General features: G+C 39.8%; 1 protein-coding gene across 3 annotated transcripts in view; it reads right to left on the minus strand.

Moving 5' to 3' along the window:
* Positions 1 to 20,050, minus strand: part of cfap52 (cilia and flagella associated protein 52) — a 74,745-nt gene that overhangs the window by 6,936 nt on the left and 47,759 nt on the right. Inside the window, exon 15 of one of the 3 annotated variants that reach the window (XM_069929609.1) lies at positions 136 to 176. The exons of the other annotated variants lie outside the window; for them this stretch is intronic. Coding sequence (XP_069785710.1) covers positions 151 to 176 — 26 coding nt within the window. The 3' untranslated portion in view covers positions 136 to 150. Of the gene's footprint in view, positions 1 to 135; positions 177 to 20,050 lie in introns of those variants that run through there. 3 annotated transcript variants of the gene reach the window in all.

The raw sequence follows: 20,050 nt of genomic DNA on the forward strand, positions 1-20,050 counted from the left end.
ACAGTAATTTCAGGACTAATTGTATCTTGCAGTAATGATACAGTGCATATACTTCCAAGATGAAGTTCGATACAAAGCAATCAACGAAACCCCATGGAAGGAAGATCATGGGTAAGTCAGCGGTAGGAAAAGCAGAGCCTCACGCTGCCTTTAACTCATGATTCCAGATTCTGAATCTATTGTCAAGAGCAAATCATGAAATTTGTCATTCTGTGGCAGCATCACATTGCAAGCATTCATGTAAACCACCTTACAAAAATAACTAAAAATTGGTGCACCGAAAGTCAAAGTAAGGCAGTGTCTGTGGCTCATTACTCATTCAGGAATCTGATGGCAGCGGGGAAGAAGCTGTCCTTGTGTTGCTCAGTGCTCGTCTTTAGCTCCTGTACCTTTCTCCTGATAGTACCGGAGCAGAGAGAGCATGGCTTGGATGGTGTGGGTTCTTAAGGATAGAAGCTGCCTCTTATAGATGTCCTTAAAGGAGTTAAGTCTGGTGCCTGTGAAATTCCTTCTGGAATTTTTTCTTGTCCTGTTTTGGCATACCAAATCTCCTCAAACACCTCATAAAGTACAGCCTTCTTCATGATTGCATCAGCATGGAGGCTCCAGGACAGAACCTCACTGATGTTGACACCCAAGAATTTGAAGTACTTGACCCTCTCCACTACTGACCCCTCCGTGAGGACTGGTTCATGTTCTCCTGACTTCCTCCTGAAGTCAACAATCATCTCCTTGGTTTTGCTAACGTTGAGTGCAACTTTGTTGGTGTGACATCACTCAAAAGCTGATCGATCTCCCTCCTGCACGCTTTCTCATTGCCATTTGTGATTCTGCGGACAATGTCATCAGAAAATTTGTAGCTACCATTGGAATTGTGCCTGGCCACTTAGTCATGGGTGTATAATGAGTAGATCAGTGGGCTAAGCACACATCCTCGAGTTGCGCCATGTTGAGAGTCAGTGAGGAGGAGGTGTTGTTCCCAATTCGTACTGACTGTAATCTTCTGATAGGAAGTCGAGCATTCAGTGGCAGAGGGGGTTGCGCTGTTGAATCACGTCAACCTTCCTCATTTACAACAGACCTCGTATAACATAAATCAGTAGGGAAGACACAAAAACACACATCAAATTTAACCTGCATCGGCCCTGCACAGCTTCCACCAATATTTCACCGGACACAAAATCCCGAGTAGGGTTGAGAATACAGTACAAGCATTTGCATGGATGATAGTTACCATTAAATACAGATGAATATGTTTTTCTTTTCCTTTAGAGAGCAATGAACTTCCTCAGCAACAGGATAAATAAAATGATTTATGATATACTTTCCATTATAATCAGGATAATTGATCTGAAAGAAACATTTTTGCAGCAGCTGTTTCAATATACTTTGTGATTCAGTGATATAATTTCAAAATATTTGTGCCATGAATGATTGCATTTAACAATATAAGCACATTGATCTTGAAGTTATAACATACAATATTATTGGACAGATACATTGTACTCACTTTACATTATCATTTCACTAGAGAGAATATTAACTATAAAAATGGATTCCCATCAACACTAAAGAAGTAATCAGAAATCAAAACACAGGTAACCATTTAAGTTTAGAGTTAAACAGGAATTGCATTGCACAGATAACTAATTGTTCATTAGTACCATATAGTTTAATTTCAATGGGGAGTGGGGGCAGGGGAGTCTAACAGAAACCGGAGAAGTCAATGTTAATGCCATCTGGTCTGCAAATTGGAGGAACAACAGCTCATATTCCATTCCAACCAGATTTTATTTGGGAGTGAATCATATTTGCAGACATCTCTGAGCACTGTCACAACATTTGCAAAATTGGTCTGAACCCTCAGGTCCGACTTAAGGTTAAAAGTGTATTTTCCTGGAACATTTCATCCAGTTTAGTGTTTTTTTTTATTAAGGAGGGGTCCAAATTGACATTAGCCTTGCACATACAACATTAACCACACCTAAATAGATTCAATCCTCTTTCTTGGCTGATGTTTGTGGTTAAGGTTTCGTCACAGACCACTGCAAAAAACAAGTGGCGTGTGATCCAATTTCTATTCTGTCTTTACTTACCTCTTGGGCAGCTGATGCTGATATAACTGCAATCCTCAGTGATACATCAGTGTTCCAGAAACCAGACAATTTTAATTGACATTTAATACGTCAATGCAACAGTGAGCACCACAACTAAAATCCATTTGAATAATTTTTCTCCCGCATTTTGCAATATCCAGGACTCACATTATGCACAAACTCCATTTGATTTCAACTGTTTACGTCTTATGAAAATCTTTTTAAATCTGCTGTGAAGTGATTGGCCCAAATACTGTAAGTTAAATTTAAAACAGGAATTATGATTTGAAGTACAAGTATCTAAATACTGTCACGGAATATTTCAGAACACTTCTGACTGTACATGCAGTATACAACCCGATGAAACAACATTTATCTGGACAATGGAGCACACACTCATGCATACAATATACAGTGCATAACAATCGCATATATACATAAAGATATTACTTAAAATTAACATATAAAAATATTCTGGGACGATTTCCATGGTTACAGGATACCGTTCAGCAATTTCACAGCCTGCTGGAAGAATCTAGTTCCTAGCCCGGCAGTCCTTATTTTGATACTCCTGTGCCTCCTTCTTGATGGTAGTGATCTTGTTCCCCAGCTGGATCCCTGTGCAAGTGACTCCCGCAATATAGCCATTTGGGAAACGGTAATTTGCCCTTACAGAATTCACAAATCGTGACCCAAAGATTCAAGATACGGAGTAATTTAGGACAAATAGATAAATTAATAAACATAACTATTTTCAACACCTACTTCTTGACCCATATGCAGATGACACAACTTTGTGTGATGAAAAACCATGATGCAGTCCATTTTCCAGAAATGTAAACCTTGTGTGACACTTGGTGTACTTGAATTAGAAGTGCAGATTAGAGTCAGAGATTCATCGAATTATACAGATTGGAAACAGGTCCTCCTGTCCAACTCGTCCATGCTGACCAAGGTGCTTATCTGAGCTAGTCCTATTTATCTGCTTTGGGCCTCTAAATCTTTCCTATCCATGCACCTATCCAAGTGTCTTAGAAATGTGGCATTGTATCCACCTATATCACCTCCTCTGGCAGTTTGTTCCATTTACCCACCACCCACTTCCCTCCGCATTAAAACCTGCCCCTCAGGTACCCTTTAAACCTTTTCCTACTTAATTTAAACCTATGCGCTCTTGTTCCACTCTGGGAGAGAGACTGCGATTATCCACTTCATGCTAGGCTCACCAGTCCGCAGTTCCCTGACTTGGTCCGAGAATTCTTCTTAAATTGTTTGCAATGTTCCAGTTAGTATTGGAACAGGCAATTGCACCTCATCAGTGTTGTGATAAATATATTATTCAGACAGGAAATTACTGCATTAAGTATCTACTAGCTGCCCACAAATTTTCTGTTTTAACTAATGTGAAAGAATGAGAGAGGGTGGAAGTAGACCGATGTCTGAAATGATGGCAATTCATCAGCAGGGTACAGAGATTCTCAAAGGAACTTTTAAGCATTCCAGGAATTCATTCTCAGCATTTTTAGAACTAATTTGAGTTGTATAACTATTTGCAGTTTATTGTACCCACATTTCTACTTCCTCATTTATAACATGTTCTGATCACAACCATTCAGAGACTTTTAAACAACACCTTTTAATAATCAGAAGAGTTTGCAGATCGCACACCATCCACAGAATATATAACGGTATATAACCAATGTTTTGGGCCTGAGCCCTTCGTCGAGGCATGACCAAAGAGCAGATGGGCACCTGAACAAAAAGGCAGGGGAAGAGGGACAAAGAGGCAAGGGGAGGAGCACAGGCCAACAGCCAAGGGGCTGTTAGGAAGGGCATGGATAGGAAGGAAGGGGAGAGAAGTTGAAAACTGATTGCGGGAGGGGAGTAACTGTGAATGGAGAACTGGGGGAAAGGAGACAGAGGGATAGGGAGGTGGAGACATGGGGGAAGGTGCTAGTAGAAATTGGAGATTGATGTCAATTGACATTGGTTTGGGGGGAGGAGGGCCCAGACAGAATGAGGTTGTTTATCCAATTTGCAGATGGTCTCACTTTGGCAGTGCACAAGACCATGGGTAGACATGTTGGGTTGCGAATGGGGCGAGGAACTGAAATGGGTTGCCACTGGGAGATCCCTCCACATCCTCTGCAATTTCCGCCACCTAAAATGTGATCCCACCACTCGACAGATCTTCCACTCTCCTCCCCTCTCTGCCTTCCTAGCGACAGGTCCCTCTGTGACTTCCTTGGTAACTACACTTGTGACTTCATGAGATGTTATACACCTCCTCCCTCATCAGCATTCAGGGCTGCAAGCAGTCCTTCCAAGTGAAGCAACACTTCACTTGTGAATCTGCAGGGGGTCATCAACTGCATCTGGGGCTCCCGTTGTGACATCGGAGAGACAGGACACAGGCTGGGAGATCGCTTCATTGACCCTCTGTCCGCTGCCATAGTGGGGATCTCCCAGTGTCAGCTCATTTCAGCTCCCTGCCCCATTACCTTCCCCGACACGTCTGCCCATGGTCTAATATCTGCGAAACTGAGGCCCTCCACAAATTGGAGAAACAAAACCTCATATTCCGTCTAGGGACGCTCCAACCAGATGGCATTAACATCAGCTTCTTCGGTTTCTGGTTAGCTCGCTCCTCTGCTCCCTTTCCCTTTCCAAAATCTTGCATCTCCTTCCCTCTAGCTCTGCATTCACTGAGGTAGCCCCCTCCCCCATTAATTCTCAGCTCCTCTCCCCTTCCCTCCTATCAATGCCGCTTGACTGTTGGCCTGTGCTCCTCCCCTTACCCCTTCCTCCCTTGGCCTTTTTACTCACATCTTGATAAAGGGTTCAGGCCTGAAATTTTGATTTTTTAAAAATTTTTGCCTCCTGTGGACACTGCTGAGTTTCTCCAGCACTTTTGTGTTTTAACTACAATAACAGGGTCGACAGAACTTGATGCATATGAGACCCACCCCCATCTCAGCAGGGAAATATTAAGAATTTTTTTAGTGTATAAGTGGGACTTTGAGATCAGTGTGTGGACCAGTGGCAGGCTGTCAGGGGAGAGCAGGGTGGTGGGATCAGTGTGGGGACTGGTGGCAGACTGTCAGAGAGGAGCGGGGTGGTGGGGTCAGTGTGGAGACTGCTGGCGGGTTGTCGGGGGGGAGTGGGGTGATGGGATCGTGTGGGGACTAATGGCAGGCTGTCGAGGGGAAGTGGGGGAGTGGGATCAGTGTGGAGACTGGTGACAGGCTGTTGGGGGAGGGGGAGCGGGTCAATGGGATCAGTGTGGGGACTAGTGGCAGGCTGTTGGGGGAGAGTGGGGTGGTGGGATCATATGGGGATTGGTGGCAGGTTGTCATGGGGGAGTGGATCGGCGAGAACAGTGTGGGGACTGACAGCAGGTCACCAGGAGAGTCTCCCAACAGGTCACCACCAGCCCCCACAATGATCCCAATGCCCCACTACCTCCCCTCCTCTGACAGCCTGCCACCAGCCCCCAACTATAGATGGCTATGATACTAGTGAGCCATGCAGCGACAGTGATCACAGTCGGAATTACTCACCATTATCACCTTAATTTCAACTTCACATACAAGATTAAAGGGAAATTTCTGACCCAATTTTTGGGAAAAAAAAGTAGATCTTATATGCCATCAAATACGGAATGTCTGTTTTTTTTGCCATTTAGCTCCACCGAAACTGATTCTGATTCTACACCAAGCCAAGGTGATTTCTACCAACTATACAGATATCATCCATTACACTGGACAACAAAGTTTTTTCCGAAAGATTTTCATCCTGAAAAAAAGGGGATTACAATAGGCAACTTCAAGCTGAACACAAAGATCATTTTAGGTTGGAGAAACATTAAATTAACATTTATTGAATTTAGCATGTTTAATCGCACAATGATGCAGACACATTACATTAGTTCAACTGACCTAAAAATGTTTTGTCAATGATTTTCATTTGTACTCAGCATCTGATGCCCCTCATGTCAGTGTCCAACAACAGACAAATGATGGATTCTAGTTACCCCAGTACCGCTTTTCCAAGGTCGCAATGTCCTGGTGAAAATTTTCGCCATGTTCATCACTGACTGCACCAAGATCAGCAGGGAAGATCCAAGTGTGAATGCAGAAAATTAATTTTCATTGATAGGTTGCACATCAAGGTTTTGAATGCTTGAATTGTATGCTTGATGCATGTGCATCCACATGCTTTCAATGTATATCAATGTAGTGCACAAATCTGTATATGTGGGCTGCTCTTATACCGTGTCTGCATGTATCCTGATTAAGCACGCCCAGGCCTAAGACAACATTTGCATATCACTTGCTCTGAATGCATGGCCAGGCATTCTTGGACTGACCAAAACAGCTTGCTTTGTGGGCAATATTCTAGTAGATTTAAAAAATGACAGGAGATGACAAAATAGATTATATCTAAAAAAAACTGGAACATGATAGGAAAGTTTTAAAGTGATTTTCTTGATCAGTACCCAAAATCCATTGAATACACCCAAAAGTGTTCAAGAAGCAAAATCTTTGTTGACCAGTGTTATTAACAGCACCACTCTATGTCACATCTTTGTATGACAATTACATTCTATTCATTTACTATATTTGTACTGTTAGTTCATTCGTCTTATTGCAAATGTAACCAGGGGTGCAGTGCTAATTTTTTAGGGGCCAGATTTCACCAAAAACGATCAAATATCCTAATGTTACTAATGGTATTTTTCCCCCGCCATCCCCCACCCCAATAAGCGCTTCCATAAAATTCCCTGTATTCAGAGTCTGTGTCAGAACAAATCTAATAGCAGGGCATTAGGGTAACTGCTGTGGGGGCGGGGGGAGCGCACTGGGGTATCTACACAACAAAATATTGCCTGACAGGGGTGGCCAGTGCGTCAAAATAAAAGGCGACAAGGGCTTGGTGGCCGCCGCGTTGTATAATTGAGAGGGAACGGTAGGACAAGGAAGGAGGACAAATGTACCAGTGGTAGAAAAAATAGATTCCTTGTAGTCCAAATTAGCATTCAGCAGGGGAGGGGAGTGGATGCCATGACACCAGCCCCGCCTGTATTTAATATGCAGCCACTGTTTAATTCTCCACTCGTTAAAATTCCCCACTTATTTATTTTGCCTTTTTTAACTAGGTGCCAGAGCGGTGCTCAGGTGAGCGATGGCAACACTGCACCCCTGAATGCAGCATACATTGACAATAGAGTGCCTTTTAACATTTTCCCCTACTCTGGCCCTATTTGCTCCTTTTTTTGTTGGCTATTTAGTTTACGCATTACATTTCTAATTTTCACTTCCACCTTTATTTTTCTCTCTCTACCCTGAAATTCCAGTTCCATTCCTAGGCAACTTTAACACCTCTCTTAAAGCACTCAGCGATGATCCCAAAGTCTCAGATTTTGAAAGCTCTTCTACCCATTCATTGAGATCATTTCTGCTCTAGTTTGCATATGGAGCTGGGAGTTATGCTAACCGTACTACCTCTGAGGTCCAGCATTTAACTTGCAGGGCCTCAACCTTCCTTCTACCAGCATCATTGGTACCAATGTGGACCACGCTTCAGGTTCTTCCCCCTCCCCTTCAGAAAGTTGTTGCAGCCATTCAGTGACATCCTTTATCCTGTCACATGGCAGGCAACATTTCCTTCTATACCACTAAGCCTGTGTGATTCGGCTGCAGTCCCCTGAAGAACCATTACCCTCACCCACATCCAAAAGAGAAAGGTTGGTGTTCAATGTGGACTCAGGATCACCAGACCAAAGGCCTATTTTTCCTGATAGTCGCTATTCTCCCTCGGCTTCCTTATACTTAAGTTGCAGTGTGACCACTTCCCTATACGTGTTACCCACAAAGACCTGAACCTTGGCGATGCAGCACAGTCACCCAGTTTGTCTCTCCAGCTCCAAAGCCAGGACACAACTTCTGCAAATAGTTTTCTTGGACACAAAAAGTGTCAGAGACATTCCTCAAAGCACATTTCACTGAGATGAGCTGTTGTGCTATACCCCACCTTCAAAGGTAGCTTTATAAAATATAAACACACCAGTACACAGGTCTCGAGCTCCTCAACAATCATGCCTTCTGTTGACATCACTTTTGAAACGTAGCATCACACTTTCAAGCAACGCCTTTAACTGAGTTGCTTCAATCGATCCCATTCACTGAAGTGAAGCTCTCCCACTCACCAAATTCCCCATTCTAAGGGCCGTGCACTGGAATAAAACTGCATTCAACATCAGTTACCTTTCACGCTCTTATGATCAGAAGCCAAGCAACCTTCAAAAAGCCCTTATGAACATTGTACAAGGTTATTTTAATCAAATGATGACAGTAATCAGTTTATGATGCACAAGAACAATGTACATATATATCAAAATTCTTCTGTGTTGCAGCCAAAAAGGTACCTTATAAAGAGAAACAACTCCAAAGCTACATTAAATTGGCACATGGAAAGAGATAAGAAATATTGAAAATAGAGATAGAAAATAAATATTCACAGTTATAGTAGTCCAAGAAAAATTTGGCATTTCAATAATGCTGCCAGGTCTTTTTGTTGATTAAAACAAATCAGGTCTTTTTGTTGATAAAAGCCTGACAGCCATCGGGAAAACCATTCTTGAACCTAGGGGTGCTAAACTTCAGGCTTCTGTATCACTGCCTGACAAAAGTAATGCAATGGTGATGATCGGGGTTTTCAATCTAAACAAAAGGTCGTATGTACAGTAGGTGTGAGGGAGAGGTTTGCTGGTAGAGATTGGGTACTCACTCAAGGGTGTGAAGTGGATTTTAAATACATAAAGTATGATTTGCCACAAATTCATTGAAGTCACAATGACACAACAGGAAAAAAAAGGCCAGCCACAATTAACTGAAGAAATGAAAAAATATTATTAAATATACAGAAATAGCTCTCAGAGCGGTTAGGAAAAAGCAGTAAGCCCGAGATTTGGGGAATTTAAGAACTCAGCAAAGAATGATCAAGGAATTTAAAAAGAAAGGAAAACTAGGATTTGAGACCATCCTGTGGGATACTGAAAAGCAGACCATAAGAGCTTCTATAAATATATAAAGAAGAAAAGGTTAATGAACACAAATGTGGGACCTTTAATGGACAGAGATGCAAGAATTTATTTAGTGCCTGAGGAAATGGCAAAGAAATCAATCAAATATTTGTTTCTGCCTTCATGGAAGAAGACTTGAAAACACTTCCTCGAAATACTGGAGAACAAAGGTACAAATAAATGGGGAAATAAAATAAATAAGTACAGTTAAATCCCCATTATCCGGTATTTAATCAACCGGTTAGCACAATGCCTTTACAGCACCAGTGATCAGGACCGGTGATTGAATCCTGTGCTGTCTGTAAGGAGTTGGTACGTTCTCCCCGTGACTGCGTGGGTTTTCCCTGGGGGATGCAGTTTCCTCCCAACATTTGAAATGTACTGGGGGGGTGTGGGTTAATTAGGTATAACTTGGGCAGCATGGACTCGTGGGCTGAAATGGCCTGTTACCCTGCAAAAAAAACCTGAGGAAATCAATAAATAGAACTGTTAAGTTTTAAATAAAAGTTTAAAATTGTAAAATTTCTCCGAAGGAATACAAAACCCCAAGGGAGCAAACATTCAGCCAGCTGATTGCCCCAGTTGTGCCCCGCCCACATCAGCTGTTCAAATAAAATGGCAGCACCCAGGATGAAGAGCCAGTTGAGCTGCTCACTGCTGGGGCAGCTCTCCCAAAGTGTCTCCCTATCTCTGTTTGGTAAGGTTCTTCATCTTTATTTGTATATTATTAAGTATATTAGTAAGGTTTGTAGTGAGTTATATTACATTTTATATTATATATATATATATATATATATATATGTTTTTTTAAAAGAGATAGATTGTTGGGGGGGGGTGGTTTTAGTATAGGTCACCACAGAGTAACACTATATCTCACTTAAAATACAAGAGCTTGGCTGAAAATGAGACATTGAGGCACCAAGTGTCTTTCCAAAGACAATAAAAACTATTTTGGAAATGCTTTGCTCAGGAATCTCAAAAGAAGGTGCAAATGGAACAGAATGTTGACATGTGCCATGCAGAGGCAGATAAGATCTTTCAAAGACTGGGTCTGGAGCCCTGCAAGAGGGTCATGTGGTTTTGCAAGCAGAGAGAGAGAGAAAAGACGAAGCAGGCTTTCTGAGAGAGGGAAAGAGAGAGAGAGAGAGAGAGAGAGAAAGAGAACTAACTTCAGGGGCTTTTGGAAGCTGTGGAAAACCCCACTTTGAAGACGGGTTATGAGTTTTGAGTTCAGCCTGTTGAAAAATCCTTATGGTCCTTACAAGAAGAAATGGCTGGCTGGAGTGTTTCACCTGAAATAAGAGGAACTCTTTGGTGACCCAGAAGAAGAGGTTATCATTTGGAAAACTCTGATGGGGCGAGTTTCTTTGGCAAGACACTGAATTGGCTGATCAGAGGGAATCAGTTTGTGTGTATCGAAACAGCAACAAATCTCTCTCTGAAACCAACAAGAACCTTCCTGAGCAGTAACTAATTACCTTTAAGTACCAGAGCTTGATGAAAATTCATAAATGTTAAATTCTGTGTACAGTATAAGAATCGCCTGATACTGGTGAACTTGGAGAAGAGAGAAGTGAGATTGGACTGTGAATCAAAGAACTTTCCTAAACATATACACATTACATACACATGTGCTTAGAATTAGAAGGGAGTAAAGTTAGGTTAAGTTAATAGTAATAAGTTAAAGTTTGATCCTGTTGTTATATTTAAAGAAAATTAAAAGCAACTTTTGCTTAAGTAACTATTTGTCTTGGTGAATTTTTATTGCTACTGGGTTTTGGGGTCCTTTGGGTTCATAACAGGTTCAATCTGTAAACAGGGGGGAGGGGGTATTATGACAGCAGGACAGTGTAGTGGATAGTGCAACGCTGTTACAGTGCCAGGGAATTTAAATTTAAATTTTGTAAGTTACAAGAATTACTTGATTAAAGTGAACTTTACATAATAAAGAATACAATATTGATTTTTTTTCAAAATTACTTTACGTTTTGCACTGTCTTTAGTCTTTTAAACTATGTATTCTTAATGCAGGTGTATTAGTTAGACATTGTAAGAGTGAATCTTAGTCAACCAGAAAATTCGTATTTTTGGCATATATGATCCTGTAGATGCTGGATATACTTGTAAAGAAATATGAGTAGAAATGTTAATTTGCCTGAAACTGATAAATCTAATAAAAATGGATGATCTACATCTAGAGCTTTGACAGAAGTGGGTGTAAAGATGATCTGTGATGATTTTCCAATATACCATTGGTTGTGGAATGGTACCATAAACAGCTGCTTCAGGATATTAACCAGACAATGGGTTTGTTGGCCTCCATTGGTGAAAATTTGAACACAAGAGTAAAGATGCCTCAGCACAATTATTTTGAGTCTTGATTAAATTTGTGTACAAGTTTAGTTTCCTTGGCTACAAAAGGATTTACTTGCTAAAGAGGGAGAAAGTGAAGATTCACCAGGCTAGTTCCTGGAATGGAAAATTTGTTTAGCAGAGAGAGATCGAATGGGCTAAGCCTTGATTATTTTAATTTAGAAGAATAAAAGATGTCCTCAATGAAACATAAAAAAAATTCTTAGAGAGCTTGAGAAGTTATATTCTATTAGATCTCCCATCTTCAAAAAAATTTAAATCAAAGCAATATATCCACCTACAGGTACACAATCCTTTATCCGGAACCCTTGGGGGACAGTGTGTTCTGAATTTCAGATATTTCCAGATTTCAGAAAGCCAGATTTAAGCCCACCCAAATTGTGCTGCCATATCCACCCCCACCCTCTTCCAGTTGTGCTGCCGGTCTCTCGCCCACCCAACTCGCGCTGCTGGTGTCTCGCCTGCCCTACTCACGCCGCCATCTCTCTTCCCACTTGCCGGATTTTGGAGCATTCCGGAATTTAGATGTCCAGATAAAGAATTGTGTATTATTTTAAAAGACATTTGGACATGTACACAGATAAAGACAGATACAGGCCTAACATGGGCGAATGTGACTGGCTCAGATCACAACTTGGTTGGCACGATTGAGTTGGGCTGAAAAACCTGTTTCCATGCTGCATAACTCTATCTCTCGCCATGAGCAGCAACGCAAAACATTTGCATTCAAATAATTGTAGTTTTACGCTATTGCGTTTTTTAAAAAAAATCTGTGAGTGATGAGTCAGAATGTTTTTAATTAGAAGCTGGACATGAAGCTTTTTGCTCCTTATCTCCTTATGGACTAAAGGCAGTACTGCCAAAACCATGAAATGCTTGGAATAAAACATTTAATTAAAAAAAAAAGTTTGGCAGACTGACAATTCACCTTTGTTATTTTGCAGCATAAGATATATCAAAATAATTTTATTTTTACATGTCTCACTCCAAAAGAGTGAACAGGTTGGCCATTGTTAACAAAGGTTGTTACTAAGAATCAATAAAAATGTATTAGTCAAAACAGCATTTCATTTTCCTTGAAGTTGTGACAATGACGTTGATCATTACTGCAATTTCTCAAATTTAAATGTTCATCAAATCGATTGCAAATCAGTGGGCCTTCTCTGAAGTCTGATTCCAGCATTATGTACAGCAAATAGCTGTTAGTATAACTATTCTGACAGATAGTTGTGGGAGACAGACTCGACCCTTTTTTCCCCACTCAAACTCCACCGTCAAAACGCAGCAGAACAACTTGTCCAGAAAAACCTCTCATCAAAGGGGAGTTACAAAATGTGAAAGAAGTGCTTCGTTTTCAAAGAATATGCTGGAATAAATCAAAACATTATCAAAAGGTAAAATCATTCCCCATTGGGGCCAGGTACGAAGGAGCGAACAAGTGGAATGTTCTGAAATAAAACAACTGTGAATTCCAAGGCCATTAATGCAAGACTGCAGTAAAGTTAGTGAAAAATGAGTTGCTTTTGCAATTGTTTTGCAGAGCGCACATTGGTCATGGTAATTTATAATCAGACCGTTCTCTTAGCTGGAAAGTCTGCCTGACATGAGGAATCACTGAAAACTCAGAGTTCCAGGAAATGCTGCAAATCCTTGGAATTTGGGGAGGGTGGGGGCTAATCACGTGGCATAATTTTTTCCAGAGTCTAAAACCCCATTCAACCCATTACAAACTGCAGTTGGAAACTGGAATTACTGAAAAAAAAGTTAATATTTTTTTAATGTCACTTGTACTGCAATAGTGTCTTCTCAGTCATATGGAGAAAATAGTTCCAAAAGTTTTAATCAGAAGTCAGCAATTTTTTCCACTTTTATAATTGCTTTGTGTATAGTGTCACTGTTGCAATGGCCCGTCATTCGATCCATTGAATGAAGTAAATGCCATGTTAATAACAATAAAATTATAAGAGAGCACAACACAAACAGGTTGCACCAATTGGGAAATGAATCGCAGCAACTATCTGAAGTTACAGCTTTCACACGAAGTTCCCAGAAGTTATAGAGTATGCAAATAAACTTCAGTTTACTGCTGGGATCATTTGAAGGGTGAGACTCTTCAGTTTTTTAATTATTCAAGCCTTTACCACTGGGATGTTCCAGTTACTGTTTCTGCCAAATATATCTAAACCTTTTATATCAATGAAAAACAGGAGCTTGTCTGCCACATGATGACATGCTAGCTGAGATCCTAACCAAGGAAACCAACAGATCCACCACTGCAAAACTATATAATCGCTCCAAAATCTTTATCGCTGCCACCTCATCTCCAAATAGGTTTCCCCACAGGATAAATGTCTATCACCCCCCCCTCTCCAAAACTAAAGTCACTCCAACCTCTGTTAATGGCACTTGATTATGTACATACCTACAGACCAACCTCGTCATTCACTGAAGCATCAATAGAATGAAAGTCCTCTTCCAACCAGTTTCTTCCAACCATCACCATGAGACTATGAGATCCACATGGAGTTCACTTTTTTTCCTCAGACGTTACCTTCCAGTTAAGGTAGACAATTATGATGAAATTGAGGAACCCAAAAACTGTAGATGCTGGAATGTTGAGCAAACAAAGACTCTAGCAATGATGATCAAATCAACCAGCATCATCTTTCAGCTCTCTGAGGTAAAGAATGTTTGAAGATCAAGGTTGCCAACCTAGGGTTGGCTTTATGGGTTACTGGGAAGGGAAAACCAGAGAGGTGTACGAGTACGATCCAGGGATCATTGGGGAATCAGAGGTGAAGAGGGTGAGCAAATTTAAATTCCTGGGGTAACCATCTTGGAGTACCTTTCCTGGGCCCAACATATTAACGTCAGCACCCCGACTTCCTCAAGAGGTTTGGTATGACTTTAAAACCTTGACAAACTTCTACAAATGTGTAGTGGAAAGCATGCTATCCAGCTGCATCACAGCCTGGTATGGGGGCACTAATACCTCTAAGCAGAAAGCCCTGAAAAAGGTAGTGGATGCAGCCAAGAACATCACAGGCAAAATTCTCCCCACCATCGAGAAAAACTACATAGAACTCTGCTGTCGGAGAGTAAAATTTATTATCCAGGAGCTACACCATCCAGGACATGCTCTGTTCTTGCTGCTATCATCAGAACTCGCTCCAGAACAGTTGCTGCCCCTTCACCGTCAGACTCCTCAACAACAAGCTCAGAGACTCATTTAAGGCCTCTTAATTTGTACATCATTTAGGGTTGAATATTTGTTTTCCAGATTGCACTGCTTAAACATTTCTTTATTTACATTTCTCTTTTGTATATTTTTTGCATTTTAGAAATTCTGTCTGGCTCACAAGAAAAAGAATCTCAGGGTTGTATGTGATGTCATTTTTGTACTCTAACAATAAATCTGAACTTTGAATCAACGATCCTCAACTTTCTTTATGCTTCAGAGAAAGGACTATCTATCTATACTTAAAATAACTGAGAGCTGCTACCAATGTCATTTGAACAATTGCTTTGATGGGAGAAGCAAACCAAGATCAGTATCAGTGCCCTCACTCAGCCTGACAATATCACAGAGCAATCTGCCACAACTTTCATATTCATGATAATTCCATCACAAGAGATTGCCGGAATGCAGGAAACAATACATGTCTCCCGACAAAAAGCATCACTTTCCCATATTAATTTGTGAGAACCTCTGGTTCTTGAGCATTGAAAAGGGACAAGAGCAATTGGGGAAGCCTCGCACCTCCTCACTGGGAGCTCAAAGAAGCCAAATATAAAATATAAATGGTGGAAACACAAAAGGCAGTTGATGGGAGTCTGGAGCAATCAAATGCCTTAAAGATAGGGATTTATTAGCATGGCAGCTTGCAAATCTTACTCAAATTCTACTGACTTGACCCTGCAGACAATTAATTCCTCAGAATTCCTTTTCAGTATCGTATCTGCTCCAATGAATCATGTAAGATTACATTGCTACATTACGTGCATGAAGTTAACACAAATTGTTATAGTTGTTGACAAATTTTACAGAATTCTTCATAGATACAAATTCTTTTGAATTAATAATGTTAATATCTCTACTAAAGTATGAGATGAAGGAGATTCATGAAAACTCACTAATTATTCAAACACTAAGAATCAGAGAATATATTAAAGTACAAGAGCTAATACCAATTGCTTCTTTGTATCTGCAGTAATTACAATGAGGCAAATCTTCCTGAGGGAAAGCAGGCATTTGTTGCACTGGAATCTAATTTGTGCTGTAACTTTAACTTTATTTGAAGTACAAGAGAGACAAAGTAAATGAGGTGCTTGAGGCTCAAGGGAATGTGTAAATCAAAGATGCCGCCTGACCTGCTAAGTTCTTCTAACATTTTCTGTTTATTTTACAACTCCAGCATCCGCAGTTTGATAACCAAATATTTGTTAATCATCTTTGGTGAAGTTAAGGGAAAATTCACAGATCTTTTCCTGACAGGATAAACTTCTATTTACAGAGAACCATTGTATTTAGAGAAGAGAGTTCATTCTCTCGAACGACAGAACTAATTGAATTGAAGTGGTTCTTAATTATTCAAGAACAATAGAGTGTTTACTTTATTAAAAATGGAAGAATCTAAGTACTCTATAAGAACTGGTGAAGGAAGCCATCTGCTTTTATACTAAACTACTTAAGCCTCTTGAACAGAGGTGAGGTCAGAGTTTGTTATGAATATGGAGTGGTTTTGAAAAAGGCAAGATATTTTGCAGAAAGGAAACTGATAGTCATGTGCTTTCCAAGAATTGGGACTGATCTTGTTGATGATGTAACTGTCTCATGATTTGGAGAAATATATTATCGAATTCAGATATTTTTGGATCAGCTTTCAGAAGTCAAAACTCTGTAACACACACAGGAGTTGGAACCTTATGGAAGACAGGGTTGAATTACAGTAACCAAAATAAATGCTGTAATGTGTTACTTCTAAACAAAAGGGAATGCAGAATATGTAGATTTTAAAAGAAAAATTATTTCTGTCTCTTTAAGATAAAGAGGACAGTCTCATCGTTTGGAAAACAGATTCCAAAATCTTCATTCAAAAGAAGAAGACATCCTGGAAAGACAGGAAGTTTATCATCCCTTTCACCGGAGATAAATTTGTAGCTCAGAAGAAGGTCACTTCTATTTAAAGAATATCTCAAGGAACTCATCGAAAGAATTGTACATTTAAAGAGGCCTGAAGATATGATGTTTAAAAACACATTATAATTATTTCTGAACTGAAGATTGAAGTCTTCAAGCAAGACTAAATTGTGCTGAAGTTTTAAAAATTGATTTTTCAAAGTGGGACTTTAATTACACATACACATATTACATTTGTGCACAGTGGGGTCAAATTTATAAATTTAGAGATAAGTAGGAAATGTTATGCTATTAAGGGTTTAATTTTTAAAAATATATTATTTTGAATTTACCATTGGTGAATTTTCCATTGCTGTTCCTTTGATAGTGTTAACAACATCCCTTTAGACCCAAACAAAATATAAAGGGTTGTTAGTTCGTAACAACACAAACTCAATGTGTTGTAAATTTCTAGACCTGACCACTAATAAGCACCACAGTTTTTGTCACAAAAATTCCAAAATATATTTTTTTCAAATTAATCTTTTAGTTCTTCTTTTCACAGATACTTTTATATAAGTAGATGAATATGTTAACATAAAAAAGCTTGCTTGATCAGGGAGCATGAGGAAGCTGAATTGGCCTTCACAATTCAGATGAAAAAAATCATTCAAGCACCTGAGGCGAACGACTGTATCCACTGATAATTCAATTTTCTACTCATTTACATGACTTGAGTACTGATGAAAAGCTAGAACTGTGTTATTCATTGGCAAGAAATATTTTGGAAGCCACAAGCACAGAGACATTGCCACAGATTATTCCATGAAGATAATCATCAAAATAAAACAACACTGTTCTGAATTAGAGTCAAAACCACTGCTCATTAAAATTCTTCCCATACTTAGGGATGTACTTGAAAACATACATTATGAATAAGGATGTAAAACTGAAGTAACTTCCCAGAGAATAAAAGGGTAATTTCTGGCTAGTGCCTCCTTATATTGCAATCTCACATAATTTAGCAGAAGAGTTTTATTTTTTTGTTTTAATTACGATCCTTCAAATTAAACATTGTAGAGAAAGGGAAGAGTTGCATCTAGCATAACTATTTCATCTCCACTTAAAGACATGGAAAGCAGGTATATGCTTGCAATCCTGAAACTAGTGTATACAAAATTGAACATATTTTTATTAAAGTTGAACCCTTTCTTCTTATAATTTATATAATTATAATCTTTTTTTTAACATTTAGACCTATAGCACGGGAACAGGCCTTTTCGGTCCATGAGCCCATGCCGCCAATTAGACCCAAATGACCTACAACCCTCCACATTTTGGAGAGTGGGAGGAAACTGAAGAGCCTGGCAGAAAGCCACGCAGACACAGGGAAAACAGACAAACTCTATTACAGACAATGCCAGATTTGAACCCAGTTGCTGGCACTGTAAGAGTTGCACTAACTGATAAAATAACCATGGCTTGGTTTCACAAGTGATTTGTGCCTTGAAATTTGACCAAAGACTTATTATTCATGAGTGAGCCCTCAAAGTGAACACCAGCAGACAACCTGACCGTGTAGGGTTATCACAGCCAAGCATGATCATGTCTTTGTCCAATATCTGCTTGTGTCCATTTGATGACAAAGCTCACTGCAGAGCCATCAAAAGTGAAAAATAAAACAAAAACCCAGTAAATGTGGCAGTGATACAACACATCAGTCAACATCAAAGAAAAGGTTCAGGAATAGGACTGTCATCAGTCACACACCAGTATGCAAATCATTAATGCTCCCATCAGTGGAGAGAAAAACAAGATTTGGAGAATGCATCTCTGTTTTCCAGGAAGATGATCCAGACCATGTTGTGGCAATGAGAGTGTGGCACTGGGAAACTGACACCAACTTCAGGATTTCCATTTCTCACTCAGCTCGCACATTGCATGGTTTACATCCTTTTCTAATAATCTGTTGAATGGATGTGAACTTCGGGCACTTACAATTCATCTCATTGTAAAAAAAGAAAATCAGGAAAATATTTGGATTTTTTTCTAAAGAACTCAGTGTTTTTAAAAGTCCAGTGAACTGCAATTGCCTCTAATAAAACTAACTGCAGTCCTGGGCCCTGCTTTTTGTACTTAGGTTTCCATGCAGCTATGAATTTCAGACATTGGGCAGAAACAGTTATTCGCAGCACTCATGAGGCCTGCTTTAGTTATACCACTGATTGAGCTTATTACTGGGGAACATTCTCAAGGCTGGTGGAAATGGCTTTCTCACATACCTAACACTGTCCCTTGCCTATCCACTTGCAAAGCCCCATCTCTCTCTCCAGCTTGCATTTCTCAAAAACATCCCCTTGCCCACTGATCTGCTACTTAATCTTTCCCCACTCCTTCCACACAAACTCATTAGTATATGCACCCTCCCTCTTTTCCAGTGCTCCGCTGCACATTTTCTCCACCCAATCTATTATACCACACCACCTGCAATGGAATCATTATAAAGCTCCAACCTCGCAGCCCAATCCTCCCCCAACCCACCAATCAGTCCATTGTTCCTCCCTTCCCATTCTGCACCGTAGATACTGGAGCAACATTTGTATATCCTACAACATTTAAAGTTGAATTTGAAAATATGAAAAATACACCTTTGGAGATTTACTTGGTGTGATGACAGTGGAGAACAGAACACCAGACACTCTAAGTCAAATAACCGATAATGGCATGTATCTGCAGGCGAGAAACTATCAGTGGTTCTCAACCTTTTTCTTTCCACACACATACCACCTTAAGTAATCCCTTACTAATCACAGAGCAGCCATTGTATAGGGAATACTTAAAGTAGTATGTGAATGGAAAGAAACCACTGAATCAGACTGATACAATGTCTTTTTACAGTCAATGTACAGTAGAAATGATTAGGATTTGTAACCTACAGTATATCCATAGGTCAAATATCAGCATAATTTTTCACTGAGTACACAGTCATGATTTAGGCATAATTTCTTTCTTTCATAAAGTCAGTCACAAAATGCTTTCATTCGTCTTCTATTTTTTTTCCTTTCTGAAGACTCATCATAACTTGGCCTACTGGGATTATTCTGCTTCATAAGAATAAACTGCTTCAGACTTCTTCAAAAAAGTGACCTCTCAGTCAGTTTAATCACAAGGTGTATTTTCAGGTTGTCAACGACATAATATCCTTCACAAAACCAAATTTTGACTCTATAACAATAGGAACTTAAGTTATTCAAAGAAAAATATCCAAGCTTATTTTTCTCCAATTTTTCAATGTTCTCAATAAGTTCATGATAAGGCATTCCTTTCTACTGTAATTTCATGCCTCTTACAATCATAATATGGAAACCATTCCTGTAT

This window comes from Narcine bancroftii, chromosome 3, assembly GCF_036971445.1.
Source record: "Narcine bancroftii isolate sNarBan1 chromosome 3, sNarBan1.hap1, whole genome shotgun sequence".
In the NCBI taxonomy this organism is placed as follows: Eukaryota; Metazoa; Chordata; class Chondrichthyes; order Torpediniformes; family Narcinidae; genus Narcine; species Narcine bancroftii.